The 12,864-nt window shown below is 38.5% G+C and overlaps 1 protein-coding gene across 2 annotated transcripts in view; it reads left to right on the plus strand.

Annotated features, from left to right (window-relative positions):
- The window catches only part of LOC111145808 (transmembrane protein with EGF like and two follistatin like domains 1), an 85,700-nt gene that overhangs the window by 39,208 nt on the left and 33,628 nt on the right, over window positions 1–12,864 (plus strand). For both annotated transcript variants that reach the window (XM_022501051.1, XM_022501052.1), the window contains exon 5: window positions 1,877–1,973. In XM_022501051.1, the coding sequence (XP_022356759.1) occupies window positions 1,877–1,973 (97 nt within the window). The remainder of the gene's footprint in view (window positions 1–1,876; window positions 1,974–12,864) is intronic.

Consider the following 12,864-nt stretch of genomic DNA (forward strand, 5'->3'; position numbering starts at 1 on the left):
TGAATCTTTCACCCCTTGCTTACAAATTTTTGCTCTTAAGGAATTTTCAAGCTTCAGGATTATAAAACTCTGGAGCGAGTCGTGCATGGCAAAGAGAAGGCTTGCAGAATAACTGTAGTAGAATCTGTGTTTTGAAATTTTATTTTACAGATATATAAATCACTTCTGTTTAAAAAAGTAACATCTGGTAATAGCATTTAACAAGAGTTTACTCTAAATTATCAGAATTAAGAATGATTAATTTATGTCAACGCTAATGAAGCTGTCATACTTAGTATCCACGGTATGCAAAATAATGCTGTTGGTACTGTGGAGATCCACTCAAAGAAAACTTACTCTAGTAAAATTCACACTTAAACAGATGAAAATTACAATCGTGATCCTTTCGATACTATCGAAACCCTACTTCAGACTTCCACATTTCATAGAATCCTAAAATGTCAGAGTTGAAAGGCACTTCAAAGGTCACTTTAGGGAATAGAAGAAATGGGATGACAGTTTCAGAGGGGAAAAAAATTAAAGCTATATCCCATAATAAGATGTGATTTAAATAGACATGTTCAAGCAGAGGCTTCATGATCTCTTCTGAAGGACCATCAGGCCATCAATTCTAGACCTGAGAGCTGGAAAGGATTTTAAGAGAGATCATGTAATCTAATCCCTGTGGTCAGATATTCAGTAAGGAAATTGTCCTTATACTAAAGAAGTGGAAGTTTTGTGTATGTCAAGGTTTGTGTCAAGATTTGTGTAAATAGTGTAAATACTGGATGTCTTGCTCCGAGGATATAAGGTGGACAATTTCTCTTTAGGGAGTATGAGTTTAGAAAGGCCAACTGCTTTGTTCAGATTAGTACATAAACTTAAGGGAGCTCGGGGTGTCCATACCAAAGCCTCAGAAATACATAGGATTCCCTGGAATCGGGGAGTGTTCATAAGAATTTGGGGCAAGATTTCTACTTAAAGTGTAGGCAGACACTAAAAAATGGAAAGTTTGGAAGTATTACCAAACTGAGACATTTTAGGTTTATGGATTTTTCCTTTTCCTATCTTCTTTACTAATTGACACCCCCTGAATAAGGTGTTCTTTTCCAAACCAGAATGGGAGATCCTTGAGAAAGCTGAATCCCTAAATTGCTCTCAGAACAGAGCTCCCTGCCCAGTTTGAAACGATCAGGGTAGGATCCATTCTTGATGAGCCCCACAAATGTAAAAGCCCTTAAATGTGGGATAGGAGTTGGGGACTTAGAGGTATGCATGGTTTTTTGTGCTGGATCGTAGGAGACCCACACACTTCTGTATTCTGGGTACTTATGGCTGTGCTAAGTGGCAAAGTAGGAAAAGAGGCAAGTCTTTCATAAGGAGACCCCTTTCCTTTCACAGATTTGGAGATAAATATATATATTTTTTATTCTGGAATTAGTTGTTAATAGAGTAAGAAAGGCAGGTTTGAAACTGATGTGAAGAAGTGGTTATACTCTACTGCATTTAATCATTTATTTGCTGACCAGCATCACACACACTATTTCAGTAGGGTAATCAGTGGACCAAATTTATTACCCATGTTTTATTTTCTCTTTCTTATTTAATGTTATGTGATAATTCTTCTAAAGGCAATTGTCAAAACCTATATTGCACCTTTGTACATAGGTTAAGGGATTGTTTTGCTAGTACCAATACTTATTTTCCTCATAGATTATGTTGTACTCTGTATTGGCAATATTTTTGGGCCCAAGCATTGATAGATTTTGGAAGTAATTATTTTCAAGAGCTCAGGTATATTTTCCTTAGAAGTAGGATAATGGCTGCTGAAAACGTGAAGCTTATCTGGAAAGGAACCCAACTTTTGCTTGAAAATTTAATTTTTCTTTTTAAGCAGAAGAGGAGGGGTCAGGGGCAGAAGTTCACAGAAAACACTCCAAGTGTGGACCTTGCAAATATAAAGCTGAGTGTGATGAAGATGCAGAAAATGTTGGGTGAGTTGATTGAGGGAAAGGGATGCATTTTCTTGGAAGTTAATCATCAGCACTATTATATTGTAGAGAGGGATCTTTTAACCTGATTCTAGGTATTTTGTATGTGCCTTCTATATTTTTTTAACGGTGTTTGTATTAATTTTTCTCTTATGTTGGTATAATATCATAGCTATTTAAGTTAAAGTATTGTATTTTAGAATGAGAATCCATGTATAATTTTTTTAGGTTTACCTCTCCCTTTATTTTTATTGACAGTTTTATATATTTTATCCTAAGTGCCGGTTTTATTCCTCAAAAACACTTTTATTCTGAATTCTTCTACCATTATACTTTCTACTAGTATTAATAAGGTTCTCTTTTTCTTAACTTGCATTTTTATGTAAAAACTTTGCACGTATTTCCATGTAAGGAAAATCCAGAATTTGAGATATAGTAATTATTATGTAATGAGTAAAGTATTTTTAGAAATCCCATTTGCACAGACTGACCTGTTGTTGTTTTATTTTCTCACTCATATTCAGCCTTCAGTAAGGTGGGTTTTGTAGCTGGACAGCATTGTCTGTCCAATTTTCACACAGTATGGGGTGAAGAGCAACAATACTGACATCATTGACACCGTTATGTTTGTTTCTTCCTGTTTATTTATTCCCATTCTCAACCTCTCATTTCCCCGCGGTGTTTGCTTTTTGCATAGTTTATTCTAAAAGCTTTAATGCTGACTTCAGGACATTATAGCCCAAATGGATCTTCACATCCCTAATTTCCCCTTAGTGGATAGTTTAAAACACTTATTTTATAGAGATTTGCACTTTCTTCCTTGCTCACACATATTTTCACTGTGTGTTTTCTGGTCCCAGGTTTTATTCAGCCCTCAAATACATATTCAGGTCTTTCACTGAATAGTAGTAATATGGTTTAATTAGCATTAATGCCCATAGGGAGTTTTGAAAATCAGGATCGCACCTTTTTCAGGATTATGATTCAAAATTGGCTGTTTGGGTGGTATATGGTAAAATTAATGTCTCATAATTTACTTGATATATTTTAAAGGTGGTGAGAATTGGCACAAGACAAGTTTAGTAAAAAGTGAATTTAGCAAAACTTGGCATTTGCTCTGTTTCTACATGTTGGTCACTTGGGTTGACATGTGTCCATCCATTTCAGTCAGAGTGATTTGATTGGGAAGTACATGTTTTCCAAAGTAGATGTGGGTCTGCAGAATAGGAAAGAAATGATGAGTGATATGGACTTGCAGAGAGAACAGACAAGAGTTGTTATGTGCTCCTCCTCTTGCTTTGTGCTAATGGTATGGCATGATGAAGTACTGGGTGTGTGTGTGTGTCTACTTTTGTAGAGATTTAGTTCTTTTTAGTGTTTTTGTTCAGGACTGTTCTATAAAGATGTTCAGAGTCAAAATAGTTGTCAGTGATTGATTGATTGGCTTGGTCTGTTGATTTATTTGTACTCTTTTGATGGTAGTAGCTCTCTCCAGTCCTGTTTTAGACATTTCTCTGCTCTCATTTTTCATCCCTTAATTGAAAGACATAGAGATCTTCTGCTTGGAAGTAGAACAGTTTCCATCTAGTCTCAGAGGCAGCCTCACATATGACATCTCTATAGTAGAATATACATCTTGCTAGAAACACCACCTCGTAATATAATATGTACCCTATGCCCAGTCAGAGTAACTCCCTTGCAGGTATGAAATTAATTTTGTTTGTCTGTTTGAGGACCTGCAACCAACGTTTTTGCAGATAACAGGCTTTAAGCATAAGGAAGTAGGCACAGACCAGGGAATAGCTTACCAGTAGAAAGGAGCATGCAGGCTGAGGAGCCAGCCAGGGAACATGAAGACTGGGACAGGTGGCCAAGTCCAGGCCAGGAATTGGTGCAATAATGGGAAAACATTAAGGAAGCAGTTGGTACCTTTACCTAAATTTACGTAAGTGATTAATCTAAAATGGCTAGTCCTACAATGGAAGAAGACAGAAGGATATTTTAGGACATTAATCTTTTATGTATAGAACACTTACTACTGATTGTAGTGAGTTTAACAATTGGGCATACCTCAATGGCTATTGTATTTTTTTTTTTTTTAACTTTTAAGTGGGCCGTGGTACCGAGGAAATTATTTATGTATGTATGTATGTATGTATGTATGTATTTATTTGACAGAGATCACAAATAGGCAGAGAAGCAGGCAGAGAGAGAGAGGAAGGGAAGCAGGCTCCCTGCTGAGCAGAGGGCCCGAATGCGGGGCTCCATCCCAGGACCCTGAGATCATGATCTGAGCTGAAGGCAGAGGCTTTAAACCACTGAACCATCCAGGTGCCCCAGTACTGAGGAAATTATAAGGAGGTTATTTAACTCCTTCTGGTTATTTAAATCCTTGTGGGTTTTTCATGATTACTTCCAGGTGAATAGCTGCATAGTTTAGTTTGCCTAAGGGTAATTCTGACCCAGCCCACAAAACCTTTTCAGTAGGCAAAATTGAGAGATGTCCATATGTAGCCGTAGCCACCCAGCCTTGATTTTTATATAAAAACACCCATTATTTATTAGGAAGATGTTATTTAATTTTTTAATTAAAAGTTAAAACTATAGTTATAAAATAAGTACTCATGTCATGGCTTTATTATAAACTCTACCAGAATCAGAAAATGTTAAGGTTGAGTAGGATCTTAAAATTTATCTTCTAGCCTAGTTCTTTCACTTTACAGATGAGAAAAGTAAGGATTAAAGTCAGAGGTTTTATGGGGCAGAGTCTACTAAATTCCAGTAGCGTCGTCCCCTCCACCCCGCCAGCCATTAGCCTGTTTGGTTCCCAGAAAGAATGCTGTTATACCTTTCCTACTTCAAGGACTGATGCTTGATGACTTTTTAAAAAAACACTGCCCTCTTCAACCTGATCCCAGCTGAGATTACTTTCCTTTCCTTATTTTCTTCTGGTCACTCTCAGTACTGGCTACTTCTAAATTTCTTGTTTTTGCACCTTAGCTGCCATCTAGAAGGCCACATGCCTATCTGTTTCGTATCAGTGACTTTTAGGTGTTTTTAACCACAGCTCCATGTAAGAACGAGATTTACACTGTGACCTAGCACTTGGGTATGTATACACATGGTAATAATACAGATTAAGTAAAACAAAGTTGTATGAAATAATAGTTACCTTTATTAAATGCGAGGTACTCTCATATTTTCTATCTGATTTCCTTAAAAAATGCCAGAATTGACTTTTTTTTTTTTTTAAGATTTTATTTATTTATTTGACAGGGAGAGAGAGATCAGAAGTAGGTAGAGAGGCAGAGAGGGGGAAGCAGGCCCTCTGCTGAGCAGAGAGTCCGATGTGGGGCTCGATCCCAGGACCCTGGGATCATGACCTGAGCCGAAGACAGAGGCTTTAACCCACTGAGCCACCCAGTCACCCCCAGAATTGACTTCTTTATCCACTAGTGATTATGACCTATAGTTTGAAAAATATTCCTTGATACTATAATTGATATTATATTTCATGTTGTATATTATATTTCATGTTATCTTTTAGGTATGGATATTCATTTAAAAATATTTTTTCTCATTTTGAAATGTGTTTTCTATTAGAAGAAATGCTTATACCCTATCTGGTTTCCTAGGGCAGCTAAAATCTCTTGCTTTAAAGCTCTCTCTCTTTTTTTCTACTAGTTTAGAAAACAACCCTGGCATTTTGTGGGATCAGTGGTATCATGTAACTTAATTCTTCGCATATTAAGAGAAGTGCTAATTTTTTATTTAGCCATTTAAATGGAAATTTATTTAAATATATTGTCTTAGTGTTTCATATTGTATAGTGTGTTAGATTTTTCAGCTATTGTTACATAAATTGTTTTTCAGCTCTTTAGGGCAGTTCTGTCTGGTGACAAGAAGTATTATCCTGATTTTACAAGTGAAGCTGGTCTCAGAAGAGGCTGAATGGCTTGCAGTTGCCCAGAACACAGGTCCAACGACAAGGGATTTTTCTAATGCGTTGTGTACACCCTGATGTTCTCAACGGTGGTTGCTTCGTCCCTGAGCTTATGGCTGCATTCTGCTTTGTGTTTTGGGTTCTTTGAAAATAATTTTTCTTCTCCCACCTCAGGTTCTTAGCTGCTGCTTCTGAGTACTGTTAAGGTGCTTTGACAATGAACCTGAGTATAGATGACCCCAGCTTTTAAGTTTGCTTCTCTTCTTTCCCAGAATAGGAGATAATAGACCTATAGGAACGGTGTCTAATGTAGGAATAAATTCTCAATGTAAAAGAGTAAATAGGTTGTTCTGAGTGAAGTGTATGGACTTTATTAATAAATAAAGCATGTATTTTATCTCTTGTTTGCTCAGTGGCTAATTTATTTATAATTTAAATTAGATTTAGCTTCTGAAAGGCTTTTTTCCCCCTCTTCCTTCCTGAAGCACATTGTGCCTCTCCAGTGACACTCTGGTGTTCACATGGGTTAGTGATAGCTATCTTCATTGATGCTTCCCTTTTGAATTTATACCTGGAGCTAGGTTGTGAGGTTCCAAGAAATTTGACCCCCCCCCCCCGATGAGGTTTTGGTTTTCCGTTGTGACCATTGAAGTACAGTGGATGGACTTTCTGCTTAGTCTTTTTTGGGGGGACGGAGGGGGTGTTTGACAGAACTTTATTTCTCATTCCCGTAAAGTCTGTCACAGTACTGTGGAAGTCTGCAGAACAGCTGCTCTCCTTGTGGGGGGCTCAGCATTCCAAACCGCTTTGAGTTTCTGGCCCCTGTTTCTGTATGGGCTCCTAGAATGGAGGCAGGAAGAGCCTCAGAGTCTTGCACCAACAAATAAAGGCTTCAGCCCAGATCTGCTTAGTCTTAAAACTTGGAAACAGCTCCTGCTTTACAGCACGTTATATTTCTTGAACCATATGTTTGTAGCAACCCCTCCTTTTCTAAACAGCATTTCTAATCTGGCCAAAGGTGAAGTGACTGCTGCAGGATGGCCATTAGTTGTTCGTCTGTACAGTGGGGCCAGATAATCCTAAAACTCCTTCACATCAGTACCTTTATAGTCCGGACCTAAGTCTCTACCCACGAATGGTTTGAGATTCGGTAGAATCATCAGGCATAATGTCAATACAGGTGAGTTATAAAAGTCCTTGAATTACTTCTTTTGAACTTCATGTGTGATGCCCTTTGTGGAAATAGTCCCTGCTCTCCTGCCTTTTTGATGTCAATCTTTTTGGAGATGCTCTTTCTCTGAGTGATGGGAGATTTCAGAGTTGCTCAGAGAATCACCGTAGGTATGCAGTGTGACAGACAACATTGATAAACACTTAATCTACCTGCTTAGACATCTTTGTCCATCGTGGGACCATTTTCTGTTTGACACAGATGGCTGGTAAGTGTCACAGTCTGATGAGTCTCTCTCAGTAGGTGCAAGGAAATCTTTTTTCTGGTTTAAGCCGAGAGAGTGATGCTATACATGTGTGTCCTCCATTATGTTCTCCTTTCTGGATGCCACATAGGCTTTTTAAAAAAAGAACCAAAGAAGTTCCTCTCCTTCCATTATATATTCTTTATTTCTTCCTAATCAGAGATGACAGTAATTTTTTGTCATTTAACATCACCCTTCTCTGGGTATATAGAATACAGACTTTTAAAACTATTTAGGTCTAATAAATTCGTATGCCGGCCCCTTAGATTATAATGGAAAAATAATTATAGGTTGTTCTTTTTCTTCTGATAACTGAAAACAACACTATTAAATATTAGTTTATACATAGTATAAGCTGGGTGTTAGCAATAGCAGGCTCCTCATCCAGAAGTACTTTCCTACTACAGTACAGAGCATTCCTGCTACTACTCAACACTACACAGCTGTCAGTAAAGGTTTCCTTTGAGAGGTCTGTTTTTAAAATGCAGAACACCATATCCCCATAACCTTTTGCAGTTTTCTGAATAATGTGCTACTCTTTGATAGTTTGCCTCTCATTCCCTCTGCCTGGAGTCCCATCTCTATTTATCTATCTAATTCCTACTCTTCCTTCTCGACTTGGATGAGGTGTGACTCAGGTCACAAGTCTGTGCCTCTTCCCAGAAGCCTCCCTTGCTGTCCTCCACAATCCCTATGAGTTAGGTGACCTTATTCTGTGTTGCTCCTTGTTCTTGAGAAATAACCTCTACGTGGCACTTATGCTGTTGGGATCACTAGCAGATGGTTGGCTCCCTAAGGACAGGGACTTTGTCTTGCTGATTTCTATACTGGTTGAACTTGGCATAAGGTTGGGTTGTAGTATCCCTCTGTAGGTCTTTGTTGAACTCATGGCTGTTCACACTAGGGTTTTATTACTCACTTAGAGCTGCACACAGTGTCATTGTATGGATTTAATATACATGAAAAAGACTGGTATTGTACTGAACTTTTTGCAGGCTTCATAGGTGTTTTTAAATCTAAACAACTTCACATGAATTAGGTTTTTTTTTTTTTTAAGATTTTATTCATTTATTTGAGAGAGTGAGCATGAGCAGAGGGAGAGGGAGAGGGAAAGGGAGAGAGAGAGGAGCAGACTCCCAGCTGAGTACAGAGCCCAATATGGGGCACGATCCCAGAACCCTGAGGTTATGGACCTGAGCCAAAGGCAGACACTAAACTGACTGAGCCACCCAGGCATCCCCACATGCATTGGTTAAGCCAGTGTTTTTCTTAACTGCTAAATAAACTTACCATATCAGGAAGGAATAACACTTTTTATATAAAGTGAAGAGAAAGGAAGGGAAAGATTTTTTTCAATAATAATAATACTACTTTCATATGTACATAGTATTTGATTTCAAAGAGTTTTTTACAAAAGCTTATTTGGTTCTTTCACCAGTATTATGAGGTATTATCCCTATTTTAAAGACTTAGGGAGTTGTGATTTGCAAAAATCATAGAAGTCATTGAATTCATTTATGTATGTATGTATGCATTCATGCCTTTGAAATTTGCGGTGTTAGAAACTCAAAAGCTTTAAAAGGCTTCACAGTAAAAAATCTGCTTCCTGCCTCTGTTCCCCAGCCATTCAGGTGTCTTTACTAGAGGCAGTCATGTGATGTTTATTTAATCTCCCAGTGATTGTTTTATGCGTGTACAAGCAAGTAGGTACACATATTCTCTTTCTTTCCTTTTTTAAAACTGATGGTAATACACTGTGCATATCGATCTATGCTTTATTTAAAACTTCTGTTGTAAAATATGGCTTACGTATGTACACAATTTAAAAAATACTATATCTGTGTACCTAATACCTAGGGTATAAAATAGAATATTGCTGTATTACCAGTGTGGAGCATTAACCCAGCTGTAGAAGGAAAGGGCCGTAGTGCCATGGTTGCATGAAAGCTTATAAAAGAAGATACATCGAATGGTTTCTGAGTCAGAGTCTGACTTTCAGTTTCCTGGAGAGTTTACAAGATTCCCTTCAGGGGACGTCAGTGGCCAAGAGCTTGACTGAGTCCTGGGGAACCTAGGACTTCTCATAGAGGAGACATCTGGCAGGATTCTAGTGTTGCCATGTATGGACTGGCAGGAACGTGGTCAGAGAAGGGCCTGCTCTGTGTTTTCTCCTTCTTATCTTGCCAGAGCTGACCTCTAGCTCTCAGAAGTCAATTAAATGAGTGTGCTCAGAGTCAGGCAGTAGGACATGGAGGGAAGAGCGGGGACACTTCACCACCATATGGTAAAGATGAGCCAAGTGTGGATCAGAGTCTGGAGCAGGCTTACCTGGGCATTCTGTCCCCTGGCTAAGAAGGGCATGGGGCACTAGACCTCTTAGTAATTGGTAATCACAGCCATCGATAGGACTGTGGAGAGTGAAGCTGTTTCAGTGTCGACTGGTTGCTCTTGTATAGAGCTGTCACTCTGGGATCTAACTTGTGTTGTATCTTTTCCAACAACAACCAGTTCTCTACTTCTCTACCAACCAGCTGTTCCACGACTCAGTTCACTTCCAATGCTCTCCACTTGGAGTTAGCCCAGATGACACAGAATGAAGGCACAGACCCACAAGACACCACCTGCCAGTGAGGTTCCCTGCATCTTCTCCCAGCATGCTACCAGTTTGGAGATTTTTACAACCTCCCCTCAGGCTTGAGAATTTGCAAATAGGACACACAGCGCTACACTTACTGTTTATTGTGAAGGACGTAAATGGGCAGCCAGATGAAGAGGCGTATAGGGCGAGGTCCGGAATGGTCTTGAGGAGTTTCTCTTCTGTCTCCATGGTATCAGGTGCACCACCTTCCCAGCACGTGGGTGTGTTCACCAACCTGGAATGCTTCTGTTCAAAGTTTTTTATTGCGGTGTCATTATTGGTTAAATTATTGACCGTTGGTGACTGAACTCCATCTCCAATCCCTCTCTCTCTCCCCTGTTCCCAGAAGTCAGGTGGGTTGGTTTGGGGTGGGAAGTGGAAGTTCTGACCGTGGTTACCGTGGTTGGTATTTCTGTTGTCAAACTGGTCCCTCCCTTCCTTCCCACAGTGAGTCCCACAGTGAGTCATTCCCTTAGCATATAAAAGATTCTCCCATCTATCAGACAGTTCCAAGAGTTTTAGGTGCTCTGTGCCAGGAATGGGGGACAAAGACCAAATATATTTTTTGTTATACCACAAGTATCCTAGAAATTAATTTGCCTCCCCTTCTGTATGGGATAGTCTGCTTCTTGTATTTTTGTTTTTATTTCTTGGTTTTACTCTCTCATTTTAGTCTATTTTTCAGTAGCTTCTTGAAAAGGGGTACAAGATGTTAAAAAAAAAAAAAAGCCAAAAACTTTTGAGACTTAATGTTTGAAAGGTTTTTTGTTTTTTTTTTTAAAGATTTTATTTTTACATAATCTCTACACCCAGCATGGGGCTCGAACTCACAACTGCAAGATCAAGAGTCACATGCTCCACTGGCTGAGCCAGCCAGGCGCCATGGAATTGTTTTTATCTTACACCTAATACGTATAACTTCTCAACTACATAATTCTAAATGGGAAATAATTTTCCCTCAGAATTGTGAAAGCATGCCTTTGTTGTCTTCTAACTTCCAGTATTGCTGCAGAAGCCTGAAGCCATTCTGATTCCTGATCCTTTTTATAGGATCTGTTTTCTCTCTATTGAAGCATGTAGAATCTTTTGGTCCCCAGTATAGTGGAATTTCACAATGTTACACCCTTTCTTAGAAAGTTACTTATTTCTGATTTGAGAAATTTTCTTCAATTAGCATTTAAAAAAAATTTTTTTTTCTTAGTAATCTCCACAGCCAATGTGGGGCTTGAACCCACAACCCTGAGATCAAACGTCGCATGCTTTGCTGACTGAGCCAGCCAGGCACCCCTTCTTCAGTTGGTTCTTTGATGATGACTTCCTTTCCTCTCTTTTCTATTTGTATTACTGTTATTTAGTTGTTGGACATCCTGGATTAGTCCTTTAATTTTTTACTTTTTCTCCCATTTTCTATTTATCTACCTCTCCTTTTTTGAGTTTTTTGTTTCTGCTGTAAAGCTTTATTTATTTATTTGAGAGAGAAAGAGCAAGCAGGTGCCAGCGGGGGGAGAGGCCAAAGGAGGGAAGGCGGGAGGGAGAGAGTCTCCAGCAGATTCTTCACTGAGTAAGGAGCCCGATGCGGGGCTTGATCCCATGACCTTGAGAACATGACCTGAGCTGAAATCAAGAGTCAGGTGCTTAACCGACTGAGCCACCCAGGTGCCCCTGTCATTTTAATTTCTAAGAGCTCATCTTTGTTCTCATGGTGCTCCTTTTTTTTTTTTAAATCATATCCTGCTGCTATTTTATAATTGCAGTATCTCTGCCTGTGAAGTACTGGTTGGTGTTCCGTCTGCCATTAGACTTCCTTTTTTATTTGTTTTTATTCAGTGAGTTGTAATCTGTTACTTTTATTGATTTTTTTAAAGTTTATGTGGCCTTAGAAAGTGAGTTAGGGAGTATTCCTTCTATTCTCTGGATGACTTTGTGAAAGAATAGATTGATCTATTTATTGAATGATTGGAATGAATGTGTTCATAAATTTTCTTGTTTTTTGTTTTTTTTTTTTAAAGATTTTATTTATTTGAGTGAGAGAGGGAACATAAGCAGGGGGAGTGGAGAAGGAGAAGCAGGCCTCCCACCGAGCAGGGAGCCTGATGTGAGGCTCAAACCCAGGACCCTGAGATTATGACCCGAGCCAAAGGCAGATGCTCAATGACTGAGCCAGCCAGGCACTCCCATAAATTTTCTTTTTAAACAACACCTGCCTCTGAAACTGTCTTTGAAGAACTTTTTTTGTTTTCAGACAACCAGTTTAATTCTTTAATGATTAAAATACCATTCAGCTTCTATGTCTTGTTCCAGTTAAATTCGATAGTTACTATTTTTAAAAAGTTACTCATTTTACCTAAGTTTTCAAATTTGCTGTCTTAAAGTGGCTTATAATAACCCTTCATCACCTGTTAAACCGTAATCCTCACTGAATGTAGTCTATTTCATTCCTCATGTGTTTTTCTCTTTTTCTGGATTTATCCTCCTTTGTAGATATGAGAGTCTTTTCAAAGGACCAAATTTGGCTTTATGGATCCTTTCTATTGTAACTTTGTTTCCTATTTCTGCTGAGATCTATCTACATTCCATATCTGTATCCCCATGTATCTGTATCCATTCCTCTGTTTTTTCCATTCTTTTTTGTTTTCACTGGACATATTTCATTGTTTTTTTTCTAACTTCTTGAATTGATGCCTAGTGATTTAATTTTTGGTCACTTTTTTAAGACGAGAAAAAACTTGAAGTGTTTATGTCTTGTGATCTTGGGCTTTTTACCTTTGTTCATATTCATCTTCCCTTTTTTTTTTTTTAAATATTTTATTTATTTATTTGACAGAGATCACAAGTAGG

The sequence above is a fragment of the Enhydra lutris genome, unplaced genomic scaffold, assembly GCF_002288905.1.
Source record: "Enhydra lutris kenyoni isolate GAN:26980312 unplaced genomic scaffold, ASM228890v2 scaffoldscaffold13, whole genome shotgun sequence".
NCBI lineage: Eukaryota > Metazoa > Chordata > Mammalia > Carnivora > Mustelidae > Enhydra > Enhydra lutris.